Below are 14,607 nucleotides of genomic sequence, written 5' to 3'. Positions count from 1 at the left end.
AACAATTGAGAGAGGAGACTTCCCAACCCACGCACTCTCGTTGTCGCGTACATTACACCCCCCTTACTAGGAACCAAGTAATCCTAATTAGGGCGACAATTTGTATTCACGTGTTTAGTTTAAATCATGTCGAGTCATGGATATAATGATTATATAGGTCAATTTTAACCCGATTTATTTAATTAAATAAGTCAGACATCCAAACCATAACTCGTTAATTTCGTGTTTGGTTCGTGTCAGGTTCACGAGATGTTTTAAAAATTACCATCTCTATTGTCGTATGTCAGGTTTGGGTTGTATCAATGTATGTGTGTAAAACTATATAGGTGATAATTCGACCCATTTATTTAGATTGGTTAGATCTTTCAACCCTAATTCATTAATTTCGTATTAAATTCGCAGATCGTCTTAATATTTATCGGTCATAATAACTCCAAATTCTTCAAGAAATAGCACATAAATTCTTGATATGTCACGATTGAATGATTAATGTTTAAAATTGTATTTTTATTTCACAATACCAATGTAACATACCAATTAATTATTGAATTATCTTTTATTTATTTTTAACAAAGACTGGTGTAAGATTTGGTTTCGACCGTTAGATTTCTTATTTGAATTCAATATACGGTGAAAGCGTCCCTCCACGCTCCATTAGGGCGCTTGCCCCATCATTCTCAACCGCCAAAAATAACGTACCCTCTTTCCCTAAACCGTTAGGTACAACATCACTGTCGCCATCCGGCAAAACCGAAACACACAAAAACCCAAAATTTTTAATCACGCAAAAATAAACTAATCAATACAATTAAAAAAAGAAAAGAAAAAAAACAAGCTCTCAACTTCCAAAGAGATCGAGACCAAACTTCAGAGAGGGAGAGAGGGAGAGAGAGAGATTGGAGTTGGGGCTTAAATTCCCAATGCGAAACCCTCCTCGCTCCTCTCTCGGCGTTCATGGTGGGTGGTGGTGGTGGCAATCCTCTACTGGCGGATGGAAGCCGACGATGACGATGACGTTTTCCCAGTGGTGGAGCCTCTGGCTGGTGTTTCGCTCTCCGACGCGCCCATTCTCTTGTTCGTTTGCTTCCACAAGGCTCTGCGCTCGGAGCTCGCCTATCTCCGTCGCGCTGCGGCGGAGGCTTCTGAGGAGGCGGAGAGCGAGTCCCACGGCCGCGAGCTGGTACTCGAGATCCTGCGGAGGTTCGAGTTTCTGAAGCTTGTGTATAAGTACCACAGCGCTACGGAAGATGAGGTAGTTCTTCCATGTTTTGGTTTTTTCTAGGTTTGTTACACTCTTTTTGGTTGGTGAGAAAATGAAGGAAAAATAAAGAAAGTTCTAAACTTTGGAAAGTAGGAAAAGAATAGGGATATCCTTTTGTGGGCAAAACACACGTGGCAGACACTGGTTTTGCAAACTCTGTGCATTAAATGCTCATAATTTTGGGGTTGATTGCCTTTTTGCTGTGGATTGTGGGGAGAAAAAAGGGAATGAAAAAGAAATTGATGGAAAAATGAAAATTGTTAATTTCTCATGTCTAAATCACTGGTTTTGGGTTTAATTAAAATTCACTCATATTTAGCTGTGGCGCAGTTGAAAGGAGATTTTAGATTTTTCCCGGAGCTATATAATTGTTCGTCTTTGTTATGAGTTCATAAGCCTAGAATTTAGTGATTTGAAAGAGGTGAAATTGTGTATTGTAAAATATTATAGTGATACAAAAGTCTCACAAAATGCAAACCCCAAATACAATCAAAGCTCAATCTCTCTCAATTTCCAAGAACAGGATAGTTTCTTTCTCTTAATCACTTCACATGACACACACCAGCTCGAGAGAAAATCAAAGAGCTGAATTCGAATATATTTACCACCCACTGTCAGCTAGAGCAATTCGGCATACATAGGGTATGATATAGAGTGGCCGAGTGGGTGTGGCATATGGTGTTCTATGCACCAACCCAACCAATTCAAGCCACACCATCACTATAAGCTTTAGAAAATACAAATTGGAGACCTATCAAGAAAATGAAGAAAATGAGAAAACAAAAATCTCAGTTCGAGAATGGATGTTTTGATCTTTTTATGGAATGAAAAATCTTTTTATAATATGCATTACAACTTTTAATATTTCTTTTTTTTTTTTTTTTCATGTCTATGGTTGCTTGATTCGAACTTAATTTTATTTTATTTTTTACAGGTTATCTTTCTTGCACTTGACGTACATGTTAAAAATGTGGCATGCACATATTCACTGGAACATGAAAGCATTGATGACCTCTTCGATTCCATTTTTCATTGTTTAGAAGTTCTATTGGAGGAAAAAAAAAAATATATTTCCAAGGCTTTTCAAGAACTCATTTGTTCCATCAGCACCATTCAGACCTCAATTTGCCAGCATATGCTGAAAGAAGAAGAGCAGGTACTTTATCATTGATAATGCTGCTCCACAAGATTACTTAGTTGTTTTGTGTATTATCTCTGAGTTAGGGTTATTTTTTATACACTCTTTGGCTTGTGAAATCTATTGTGCCTCACTTGGTTCCAATCTGTTTTGTTTCCTGGCTTGGCTTATGGAAAAGGACATGCTTTTATAATCATAAGTTAGTACAAGCTTTCCAGTTATTGTCGCATGGTTGACCATTTGTATATCACAATTTGTTTAAACTTGTGTTAAGTTTTACGTGCTGGCAAATTCATGTGTCAAAACATGATATTCGGGCTATATTTTGTAATGGGTAAATTAGGGTTGAGTCTTGTTAAATGTTAGTTCAAGAGAAGGCTGAAATTGAAGATTTCAAGACTTCGATTGATGTATGATCAACTCCCGATTGATCGAACCGGTGTGACAAGTTCTCATACAAAATCACGAGAGTTCAATCGATCTCACTATCGATGCTAGATCGATCGAAGATGTGCATCAAGTGACATACTGAAACCCGAGATTCGATCGACACTCGATCGATTGAACTATAAGATTTTATCGAACATAGGCGATCCTAAAATCTTATAGTTCAATCGATCGAAGGAGTGGCAGACCGTTTTTTATTTAGCCGACTTATGTTTTGAAATCTAGGTTTTTCCCTACATATGTAAGCCTATTGAGGCACGATTTTCAATGAGAGAGGGTGTGGCCATCACATACACTTTGGAGAGAAACCTAAACACTTAGAGCCAAATCAAAGATTAATCCTCTCCTTTGTTACCATTAAACCACAAAAATTAAACCTTCAGGCGACTTCAGTACCCGGAGTTTTGAGTTGTAGCGAGCGAGTTCGTTCTTGGAGGAGATTCCATAGAAGAAAGCCAGAGTTCTGGAGTCACTGCGGTAGGAGGCAAATGGGTGGTTTGCTTGGGCTTCAAGCCCATGTCTAGGTTACAAAGGTTTTATAAGTAAACTAGTTGTAGCACTTTAATCTTCTAGTGGAATTCCTTTGGGGTTGGTTAGCAACATAGTGGTTTTTCTTTTGAAGAGTTCTTAGAAAAAATTTATTTCGTTACCGAAATATTTGTGTTGATTACTTTATGCTTTCTTGGATTTTGGTATTCATAATTGTGGTGTTTGGATCGAGATATTCACTGTTTACTATTTTTTGGGGTCTATCTAGATTTGTCATGTTGAAAAGGACATGATTTAGTAGTTTAAAGTGATCTTGTTAATAGTTCTAAATTGTCTACTGTTCGCTCTTTTTTTTTTTTTTGGGGGGGGGGGGGGTGGGGGGGGGGGGGGGGGATAAGTTAGTGGTCGCAAGGGAGAGGGGAGGGTCTCCTCCAGCCACTTGTGCTGACCCTCGGGGTAAAGTGGCATAAAAGTTTGCATGCAGCATTAGAATCAACTCAATCAAGTAATATATGGGTCGTAAGAAGGATGTTTAGTGTATCATGCCAATTGGTGCTGTTAAACCTCTTTGTGTACTGATCTAATCAGCAGCCAGTGCCATCAAGTTCCCCCAGATCATTGTTGAGGCAGAAATCCTAAATTTACAAGTTACTTTTGTTGCTGATGTTCTTACAATGCATGAGTTTTATATCGGATCCATAACCAATATTTGAGATTGCACTTTTCAAGCATTTATTTTGAGTAATACCGAACCTTGTTGTTTCATACAGATTCATAGTTGTATCCTCTGTACTTAACATTGCAATATACAAAATGACTTTGTTGTTAATGTGCATGGTACAGGTTTTTCCATTGCTGATGCAGAAATTCTCTTCCGAAGAACAGGGTTCACTTGTGTGGCAGTTCATATGTAGTGTTCCAGTAATGCTGATAGAAGAATTTTTTCCATGGATGATCTCCTTTCTTTCTCCAGAGGAACAAGTGGATGTTACTCATTGTATAAAAGAAATTGTACCCAGAGAAAAATCATTGCAAGAGGTAGACACTCAGCCAAATTCTCACCACAATATGGATCAACTTTCTGAATGTGACTGATTCAAATATGTTTGTGAAGGTGGTGGTTTCTTGGCTTGGAAACAATAATCAACTCTCCTCTGGTACCTACACTAGGACTGGAAAAGGTGTAAAATGTCCTGATGGATCTGCAGATATGAGAAGGATACTCAAATTGCATTCATCTAGAAGTTCATTTTGTGAAAATTGGAATTGGATAAAAGCATGTTGTATCCAAAAAGATCTCGGAAACAATCCGATTGATTGTCTTAATCTTTGGCATGGTGCCATCATGAAAGATTTTCAAGAAATTCTGGAAGAGCTATACCAATTAAGAAGCTCAAGCAGTTTTTCAAATCTACATTCAATAACCATCCAGCTTAAATTCCTTGCTGATATCCTTAGCTTCTACAGGTAATTAATACAATTGCTATTTCTAACAGACACAACATACTTGATCAGGCTGCCGATTAGAATATCTCTTTCTTTATTCCTTATGTAATTGTTTTCTTGCTCATGTGTCATAATTCTCAGTGGAAAATTTGTAATTTACAGCAATGCCTTGAAGAAATATTTTTACCCAGTGTTAAATCAACTTGGCAATGGCTGCCTGTCTACCTCCAATGAAGAATTCCCCTGGGGAAGTCAAATTGAAGGTCTACAACTGCTGCTACAATACAATGCTCAAAATGGTATAACTTTGTGCAAGTTTCTGGAGAAGCTTTCAACGGAACTTGAGTCTTTTGTGTTGGGAGTTAGAAAACAGTTTGCCTTTCAAGAATTGGAGGTAAACTGCTCATAGTTTTGTCATCATTATATATCATGTGAAGGCGGGTAATTCAACCATTACTAGTCATTTTGGGCATTTAGTGATAACTATGTTCCATTTGCAATGGGTATTGTGCGATGACTTCCAGAAGTCCCCTCTTAAAACCTGTCATAGATAAGTTATTTACAAAATGTTTTCCATATTGCGTCATTTGACCCTTTTTCCAGTTTTTAACAGGTCCTTCCAATTATTAGCAAGAAATGCTGCCATGAAATGCAACAGCGACTTCTGTACATGAGCCTTAATACAATGCCACTTGGGTTGCTAAAGTCTGCGATTACTTGGTTTTCAGTTCATTTATCTGAGAATGAATCCAGGTCCATTCTTCGCAGCATAAAGCAGGGAGATTCTTTTGTAAATAAATCTTTTGCATCCCTCTTACAGAAGTGGTTTCAACTTGGTTATTCAGGAAAGACCTCTGTTGAAAAATTCAGAGAGGATTTGCAGAACATTTTCAAGAGCAGATGCTCTTTTCTATCTGACCAAATCAAGGACGCTTCTGGATCTTCTTCCTTACACTCAGATATGCAACTTCCTGAAGGATCTAACCCTAGGCCAACTGAGGGCAAGAACTGTTTTTCTTCATCTTCTAGCCCCCACACTGCTAAGAAGTATGAGACCTTGTACTCCAGTGCAATCAATTTGCACATATTTTCCCCCAGAACAATAAAGATGGTGCATCCTTTTCCTAAGTTTCCTGGTGATAAGAGTTGTTCTAGTTCCATTATCAATGAACCAAAACCAGTGGACCTCATCTTTTTCTTCCACAAAGCTCTCAAGAAAGATTTGGAGTACCTTGTCTTTGGCTCAGCTCAGTTGGCTGACAATGTAGGCCTCCTCATGGATTTCCGTCGGCGATTCCATCTCATACGTTTTCTATTTCAGATCCATAGTGATGCAGAGGATGAGGTTGCTTTTCCAGCTTTGGAGGCAAAGGGGAAAGTCCCAAACATTAGCCACTCCTACACCATTGATCACAAACTGGAAGTTGAACACTTCAGTAGAATTTCACTTATTTTAGACAAGATGTACGAATTGCAAGTTTCAGTTTCTAGTGTTGATTCAAATACACAGGATCAGAGAATGGTGAAGCATCATCAGCTGTGTAGGAGGCTGCATAACATGTGCAAATCAATGCATAAATTACTCTCAAACCATATTCACCGCGAAGAAGTTGAACTTTGGATCTTATTTAGAGAAAACCTCTCCATTGATGAGCAAGAAAAGATCATAGGACGCATTCTTGGAAGATTAAGTGCGGAAGTATTGCAAGATGTGATACCCTGGCTGATGGCATCTTTAACAGCTGAAGAACAGCATGCTATGATGTCCTTATGGCGCATGGCTACAAAATATACAATGTTTGATGATTGGTTAGGAGAATGGTCGGAAGGATATAATATAGCAAAGGTGGCAGAGGAATCAAGTATCTCCCCTTCATGCACTGCAGATCCACTAGAGATTATTTCAACATATCTGTCTAAAGAAGTTCTTGACAAACAAAAAAGAGGAACGCTTGAAAAAAGCAGTGATTTTCCTCAAAGAGATTGTGTTGATGAAAATATTGAGCCATTTAGAAACTGCAATGTGGATGATAAAGAAAAGGTCCTCAATATAGATCAAAATAACCACGACTGTTCAGAATGTACTAAACTTTTTACTGACAGTGACAAGAAGACATGCAATGAAGTAGCAGGTGTCACAGATCATACGGATAAATTGGGTCAATTATTTCAAGGACCTAAGAATTCTTGGCACTGCAAACACCTTTTTACAATGAGTCAAGAAGATCTAGAGGCCGCAATAAGAAGAGTATCCCGTGATTCTTCCTTGGATCTGCAGAAAAAATCATATATAATCCAGAATCTGCTAATGAGGTAGGTATTATTCACGTCTTTTTCTTTTTTTCTTTTTTTAACCTTTTTAAATCTTTTCTTCTTCCCCGTAGGAGTAGAGAGTAAGGCCATCATTGAGGATACTGGCAAGATAGTTTATTGGAAGTATAATAGGCAGGCACATAAGAGTTCATGGCACATAGGGTATTCCATTAGCAAAATCAAAATATTCAAATTCATGGCCTATATGTGCACTACATGCTTATGGTATTTGACAGTGGTGTCCATCATGTATCAGCCGTTGGATTGTTGGACAACAGATATCCCATTCAGTCTCAAGTAATGGGGAAGATATTCCTGGTCACCTTCCATCTTATCAGGACCCTCTCAAACTAACCTTTGGTTGCAAACACTACAAGAGGAACTGTAAGCTTTTCGCTGCCTGTTGCAACCAGCTCTATACATGCAGACATTGCCATGATGAGGTGGCTGACCATTCTATAGATAGGTATGTCAGTGTGAGCATTTTCTGCTTTCACCCTGTAATTTTTTGAGGCTTTCATTTCTCTTCATCACATTTGCCACTGCTTCTTATATGTTTACAGGAAATCTATTACAAAGATGATGTGCATGAAGTGCTTGAAAATTCAGCCGATTGGGCCGAAATGCTCCACTGTTTCCTGTGATAATTTTTCCTTGGCAAGATATTTTTGCAAGATCTGCAAGTTATTTGATGATGAAAGGTGATGTAGTATGATCGACCTGCTTCAGTATCCCAATTTTATGCAATCAAATACTAATTTTTGTGTTGCTTCACCTTTATAGTATTAACAGAAACTAGAAAAACAGACCCAAAAAAATTGCCTTAAAACACATTCAGTTAATATTTCTTTGCTTAATATGTCTTGTAAGAAAACTATTGATTTCTGGAAAGAAGCTTGAGAGGGGTTGCAATGATTAACCTAAAGCACCATTAGGACTTATTGTCAGTTAAAATCACACTTTATATTACTTATCAAAAAAAAAAAAAAATACGCTTCATTTTAAAATTGAAAAGGTATTTGGTAAGCGGATTATTGGTTTTTCTTTTGCTGTTACCAAACATCTTTTCTTTTTTCTTTCCTTTTCTACTTTTTAATTTTAAAAAGGAATGAACACCATGTGATACCATACAGGGACCTCATTGTTGAAAAAAACATTCCTGGCAGCGGACATGACTTAACCAGAGGATTATTTGCGGACATCAAACCTTTAATTTTGTATGGTGAAGTCTAACCAGTTTATATATATGAGATAATGAGACAGCTCCTTATCTCTCCACTATTGACCATTTATTTGACAAAACAGTTCTTACATTATTGGCCAAACGAGAGATACACAAACTGATTCAGTGATGCTAGGTTGCAGCCAAATGAATCTCACTCAGATTTTTTAAGTAGGGACCAATGAACTCTATCGTCACTTAATAATTGGTCCGGCTTTTAGTTCCCTAGAAGATTATATGCATTAAATCTTTCAAATGTTGCCAGTTACGAATATCTCAAAAATTCAAAATTGCCTGTTTTTCAAGATGAATATCTAGTAACAATTTAATATTAAAGTTGAGATGCCTCAAGGATTATCATTTCTAAGAGCACTAACATGGTTGTATCATATCAATGTGTTAAGGATTGCAACATCTGAGATATAGGAAACGACATGAGTAGTTATAACTTGGAGTTTATCTCAATTCTTAGCTTGAATATTTAAAATTACACGTGTCATAAACTAATATTTTGCAACAGGTCTTATGTTGATCCCTCGTTCATGATTAATCATAACGCGGCATGCTAAATAAAGTAGTATAATTATATGAATGAGAAATCAACAAATTCAATTGAGACTCCGTGTGCCTAACAGTTTGCAGCTAGTAGCTAAAAATGGGATATGTACTGGATTTTAACCCTACTCATTACTAATAGTTGAAAGCAAACAGTAGGACAACCTTGTTACCTTTTTGTATTTAGGATGTCATAGTTCAATGCTTTAACCAGCACAATGATCCTATAAGAATGTAGTGTATAATTTCTAGCTTTTGGTTTTTATGCTTGTCAGTATAGTTTAATGTGTTCGATTTTTATTTTTTTTGGTTCAATTCAACAGTCTCTCTGTGTGTTGTTTTAAATGAATGACAGTGATTTAGGAAAAGTTTAATGTTACCTTGCATGACCTATCTGGCTATGTTGATTTTAGCTATCTAAACTTCTCATCTAATTTAAAAGTTGTTTAACAGAGAAATCTATCACTGCCCTTACTGTAACCTGTGCCGACTTGGGAAGGGATTGGGCATTGACTTCTTCCACTGCATGAATTGCAATGCTTGTATGTCACGTTCTCTTTCAGCTCACATATGCAGGGAGAAATGTTTTGAGGATAACTGCCCTATATGCCATGAATACATCTTCACATCCAGCTCTCCAGTTAAGGCCCTTCCATGTGGTCATTTAATGCACTCAACATGTTTTCAGGTAATTAGCTCTTAGATTTCTTCAAAAAAATTTCTTCATTTCGGAAATATTCATGCTGCTTTACTGGTGCTCTGTTTCTGTTGCTAGGACTATACCTGTAGTCACTATACGTGCCCAATCTGTAGCAAGTCACTTGGAGACATGCAGGTCAGTTACCAGATATTTCCTTTCTTATCAGTTCAGCTACTTTCATGCTAACAATATATTGCTGCAAACTCATCATTTCTGGAAAAATTTACATTTAATATTAAACTGTTTATAAACATCTTCATTTTGACCATGATAAATTCTTGACCTGAATAAGAAATCTTTTTAAAAGAAAAGACTGGCCTGCTAATTTCCAGAACTTGGAATTCACTTTAAACAAGTTTATAAATATCTTAATTTTGAATAAGTATGTTTTGAGCTAGAGCCATTCTAGTCCAAGAATCAAAAATTTTTATTGTAACCTTTCTCTGTGAATTGTTTGTTGTCTATGGTTGTCTGGATGAAATCAAGCCATAAGAAGTAGATTAACCAAAAGCGAATATCTTTTGGGTCGAATTTAGCTCAATCTATACAACCTGCTGATGCCTACTTGATATATGAAAATGTCTCAAATGTTGGAGTTTCATACATGAGACCCTCTCAATATCAAATGAAATTGAGAGGATCCATTTCATAGGCCAAATTAGATTTTACAGATCTACTAGTGTATATATTTTCACATGGTGAATATGCTGTCACGTCATTTAAATTTTTTAAATGACATAGCATCATGTACACTTTTAGACAACAAAATCTAATCTGAACTATGAAATAGATCCTCTCCATTTTACTTGAAATTGACCTTTTTCGTGCAACTGAAGGGCCAACTCTCATGTACATTTCTGTAGGCATACATGCTATGGGCTGGGAAATAGAATAGTTAGTGTACAGAAAGCCTCATGCATCTCACACCTTTATTTACTTCAAAATTTTCACTTAAATTTCATGATTATGTTGTATGTTTGAAGAGCACTTTCTAGCTGTAGAAGAGTCAGGCGACCCATTTATTTGATTCAGATATCTTAATGAGTTTAACTGTCTCCAATAGCTGTTGTATTGAAGTTCCTAAATTGTAAATGTCTTGCAGGTATATTTTAGAATGTTAGATGCATTGTTGGCTGAACATAAAATTCCAGATGAGTATGCTGGAAAAATTCAGGTTCATTATTGCTCTTTTAGTTCTCATACTTAACTTCTATATTTTATAATGGCTCCAGTATATGTTTTGATTGACTGTGAAAGGAATTGCAGGTCATACTATGCAATGATTGTGAGAAGAAAGGACCTACACCCTTCCATTGGCTTTACCACAAATGCTCTTATTGTGGTTCATACAATACTAGGCTTCTATGATTCTGTTTCATAGTGAGTGGGATTGAGTGGAAGTACATTGTAATAAACATTCAAAATTTCATTATTCATCCATGATATTTTACCCCTTTCCTTCTCTCTCTCTCTCTTCTTTTTTTTTTTCTGAGCTCAAAGTTGACTTTTTGTTTGTAACTTATGAGATTCATCCTGTAGTTTACAACAAGAAAGGCCAATTGGAAAACAGAATGTGCTTTTTCCTAGATATACTTGTAATTTTTTGGTGTTCTAGGATTCATCACCTGCTTAATGTCATAATATGCAAGAACAAATGTTGAGATATATCCCTCATTAAATAGGCACTAAAATTTTCTTTCTTCTTTTTAACACTTATTATCAACTATGTAATCTGCAGAGGTCATTTGTTGGGTATTAATAGTGTGTATATTCAATGACAAAAGCAGAATAAGTTCTCAGCTTTGACACTCGATCTGTTCTTAAGTTTCTTTTGAAACTCTAGAGTGGACAGAAATTACTAGTTGGTTTCATTCAGGTAGGTTGGGGTTTTAAACCTGTGGGGATTGAGGATTTCTCAGTCTCCCCATGCATCAGCTCTGTACTTTTATGATGATAATCATGCAACCCTAAAAACCCAATCAGGCAAAGCTTTAGGAGTCATTAGGTGGTAGATGCAGTAAATGCATATGTAAGTAGTCCACAACTACGGGTAGCTTTTGGGCCTCTTTTTGTGATTGATCACAGGTATCCTTGGCAACATAGCTCAACTTCCTACATCATAAATGTCATTTGTTCCTTCAATTAATATGAAGCTAAGCTGCATCTGACATCATAATTGGAAAAAATAGAAATGCACTTCCTACTGGGAATTAAACTATACCATTAAATTTGTGAAATTTAATCTAGACCGTGAAATGGTTCATTTCCATTTCACTTCCTGATCCTATTGAAAAATGGAGAGGATCTTGATCCATTAATCTGCTAAGTGCGATAAACATTCACATGCAACAAAATACAAATTTATTTAGAAACTTTGAATATTGCAAATAATTGACTATAAGGTTGCCTATGAGATGTTCAAATTTGCTGAAGGACAAAAAAAAAAGAAGAGAGAAAGGATGAAGCTCAAAATTTTGGATTTTACTCTATGAATCAATTTTGGGGAGAAAAAAAGAAAAAGAAAAAAAGAAAAAAAAGAATCGAAAGTAGGTACTTCTCTTGGGCTCATTTGATCAGTTGACACTGGTAAGACTGAAGCGTGCAGCAGCATTCTTCAATTCATTCTCTGCAACATGCTCAGTGGACTGTGTTGTATCTTTCAATGATTCTTCAGAGCTGCAGGTTACATTAAGTTATCAGTTTGAGAATCAAATGAAAATTAAACTAAAATTGCAGTATCATCATAATTTATGAGAACTTAACCACTACGAACAAATCTTTAGTAGCCCTATATTTTGCTTGGTTTTGAAATGTGTCCGACTCCCGACCACAATGATTTTTGGATCTCAACGGAAAATCGTACGTACACTGACACCAAGATTTTGACAATGTACCTTGACTCATAAGCCTCTTTGGAATCAATGTATGATTGTCTGTCATCGATGCTGTCAAAAAATGGGTGCAACTCATCATATTCTTGAACTACTTCTTGTTGGATAGCTTGTGGTTGGGAGACGACCAACTGAGATTGAATTGCCATTGAATTATTATTGTTATTGCCATAAGTTTGCTGAACCCAAAAAGAGTTTGCCACGTTAATATCCTTGGCATCCATGTAAGAGGGAGAGCTGTAAACAGCTTTGCTGCCATTAGAGTAGCATTGCTGTTGGGGCACAGGCAAAGCTTGAGACACAGCATTATTGTAATGCTGTGGAGTAGTAGCGTGATTGAAAAGTGAAAGGCCGCCATTACTGGGCGGCGCCATGCCTAATTCCAACTGCGAAGTGACATCGTCGGGTGGCATAGACGAAATCTGATGATGTTGCCGGTACATCTCAAGCTGCGCCTGAACAGCCTGGAGCTCCTCCTCCGCATGAATAATTTGGTACTTGAGTTGACAGATAATCCAGCAACACCCATAGATGGGAAACTTGTCACGCATGTTTGCCTGGTAAATTATAGACCTCATTGCCTCGTTCTTCTGGCCAGGCTCCAGGTTTTTTAGTATCTTCAAGATGTTGCTGACGCCGAATAATTTGTGAGCATTTTGAAACAACTTGGGCTGCTCGGGAGGGAAGTATGGGGAAAGAGGGCACTCGGCCGAGCACCTTCGCCTTTGGTACTTGCAAGCAGCGCAGGCCTGGCTTGTGCCGCCCTTGAGGGTCATAGCTTCCGGCCACCACCCAATGTGATAAGCCTCGATCCTGTAACAAACCGGCCAAGCTAGAAGCGAAGTATTATTTGAATGGGAAAATGGTCATCAAGATAAAAGAAGAATGTGAAAGCTAGAAATGGGTTTAGAGAGAGAGAGAGAAAGGGCAATGTTGGAAGTGAAATATGATCTGAACAGGTCTGATATGAAGCGGATTTTGCTGGGTCGAGGAAGAGACTGAGTAAAAGGGAAGAGATTGAGAGGGAGCCGAGATTATAGGGATGTTTAATTCTTAATTTCAAGTAAAGTGACCGTTAGGGGGACACATGTTTGGAGGGGGAGGGAGTCTTCTAACTATTTGGTCAAATCTTCTAACTAATTTTGGTCACGTGCCCAATTACCCAAAAAGAAAAACCCCGACGTGGCTTTTGCAATTTTTTGCTTCTTAAGTTGTGGGGATACTGGTTTGTTGTTCTTGTTTCACTCACGTGCATGGGAAGCCTAGCTGGCTGGGTCATACCGACTCATACTTGAATTGGATTGGGTTGGACGGAAATAGTTCTTCTTTTTTTGCATTCTTCTTTGAATTATCTGTCCACGTGGATGGCTGAGTAATTTCTCATATTTAATTCCACTCTGTATAGGATTTTCTTGATTTTATTTTTTATTTTTTTTTTTGTTGTGGGGGTGGGGGTATTTTGGGTAAAATACTATAGCTATCTTTAATTTCCTATATTAATGGCCGAAAATATAGTCATATAGTTTCCCCTTTTTTGTTTATGTTCTTTTTTACTTAAGACAAGAAATGGATCAAATCAAGGAGGGGGTTTATTTCAAATTATCAATTATTTTAAAAAGTTTAAACCGATAAAGAAATGTTGAATTTAAGTTTAAGTTGATAAGAATTTAAGTATATATTATATATACTTAGTAATATATATATATATATATATGAACGAGCCAAGGAGTCGAATTGAGCAAAGCTTACACGAGATGTGTTCACAATCATTAACCAAGTCGAATCAAATTTATACAAGTATGTTTTTTTTAATAATCGAGCATAATTTTATATCAACAAACAAGTATGTTTATTAAATGATTCGAGTCCAAGTCAAATATATTCAACCCGAACCCTACCTATTTGTGATTAGCATTGTTCATTTACAAACCTCCGTAGTAATAATAGGTGTCAATTGGAGGGTGGGTTAAGTAATTTCCCCTTGCTTTGATGAATTGTAAGCCAAGTACTAGGCTACTTAGACTATACATTTGCTGAAGAATAAACATTTTCATGTGCCTAGGAACTAAGATGCTTGACGAAAGAAAAATTAACTCGGATAAGCTTGTGACCCATAATGGATACAACTCACCACCATTAATGGGG

General features: G+C 37.0%; 2 protein-coding genes across 2 annotated transcripts; one reads left to right on the top strand and one right to left on the bottom strand.

Annotated features, from left to right (window-relative positions):
• The first annotated feature begins 822 nt into the window (after nucleotides 1–822).
• On the top strand, nucleotides 823–11,029 carry LOC133874907 (zinc finger protein BRUTUS-like At1g74770). Its single transcript, XM_062312815.1, has 12 exons — nucleotides 823–1,252; nucleotides 2,196–2,417; nucleotides 4,179–4,373; nucleotides 4,450–4,802; nucleotides 4,944–5,175; nucleotides 5,395–7,094; nucleotides 7,351–7,560; nucleotides 7,658–7,795; nucleotides 9,325–9,559; nucleotides 9,647–9,706; nucleotides 10,674–10,745; nucleotides 10,838–11,029. Exons 1-12 carry the CDS (start codon nucleotides 992–994, stop codon nucleotides 10,937–10,939), a joined length of 3,780 nt encoding a protein of 1,259 aa, XP_062168799.1. The 5' UTR covers nucleotides 823–991; the 3' UTR covers nucleotides 10,940–11,029.
• A 976-nt stretch (nucleotides 11,030–12,005) lies between these two features.
• On the bottom strand, nucleotides 12,006–13,370 carry LOC133874908 (LOB domain-containing protein 27-like). The gene is made up of 2 exons (XM_062312816.1): nucleotides 12,466–13,370; nucleotides 12,006–12,247 (listed from the first exon to the last, which is right to left on the bottom strand). Exons 1-2 carry the CDS (start codon nucleotides 13,236–13,238, stop codon nucleotides 12,145–12,147), a joined length of 876 nt encoding a protein of 291 aa, XP_062168800.1. The 5' UTR covers nucleotides 13,239–13,370; the 3' UTR covers nucleotides 12,006–12,144.
• Nucleotides 13,371–14,607: the final 1,237 nt, after the last annotated feature.

The sequence above is a fragment of the Alnus glutinosa genome, chromosome 8 (genome assembly GCF_958979055.1).
Source record: "Alnus glutinosa chromosome 8, dhAlnGlut1.1, whole genome shotgun sequence".
NCBI lineage: Eukaryota > Viridiplantae > Streptophyta > Magnoliopsida > Fagales > Betulaceae > Alnus > Alnus glutinosa.
The sequence above is the reverse complement of the archived record's forward strand: the minus strand, read 5'-3'. Positions and strand labels throughout refer to the sequence as shown.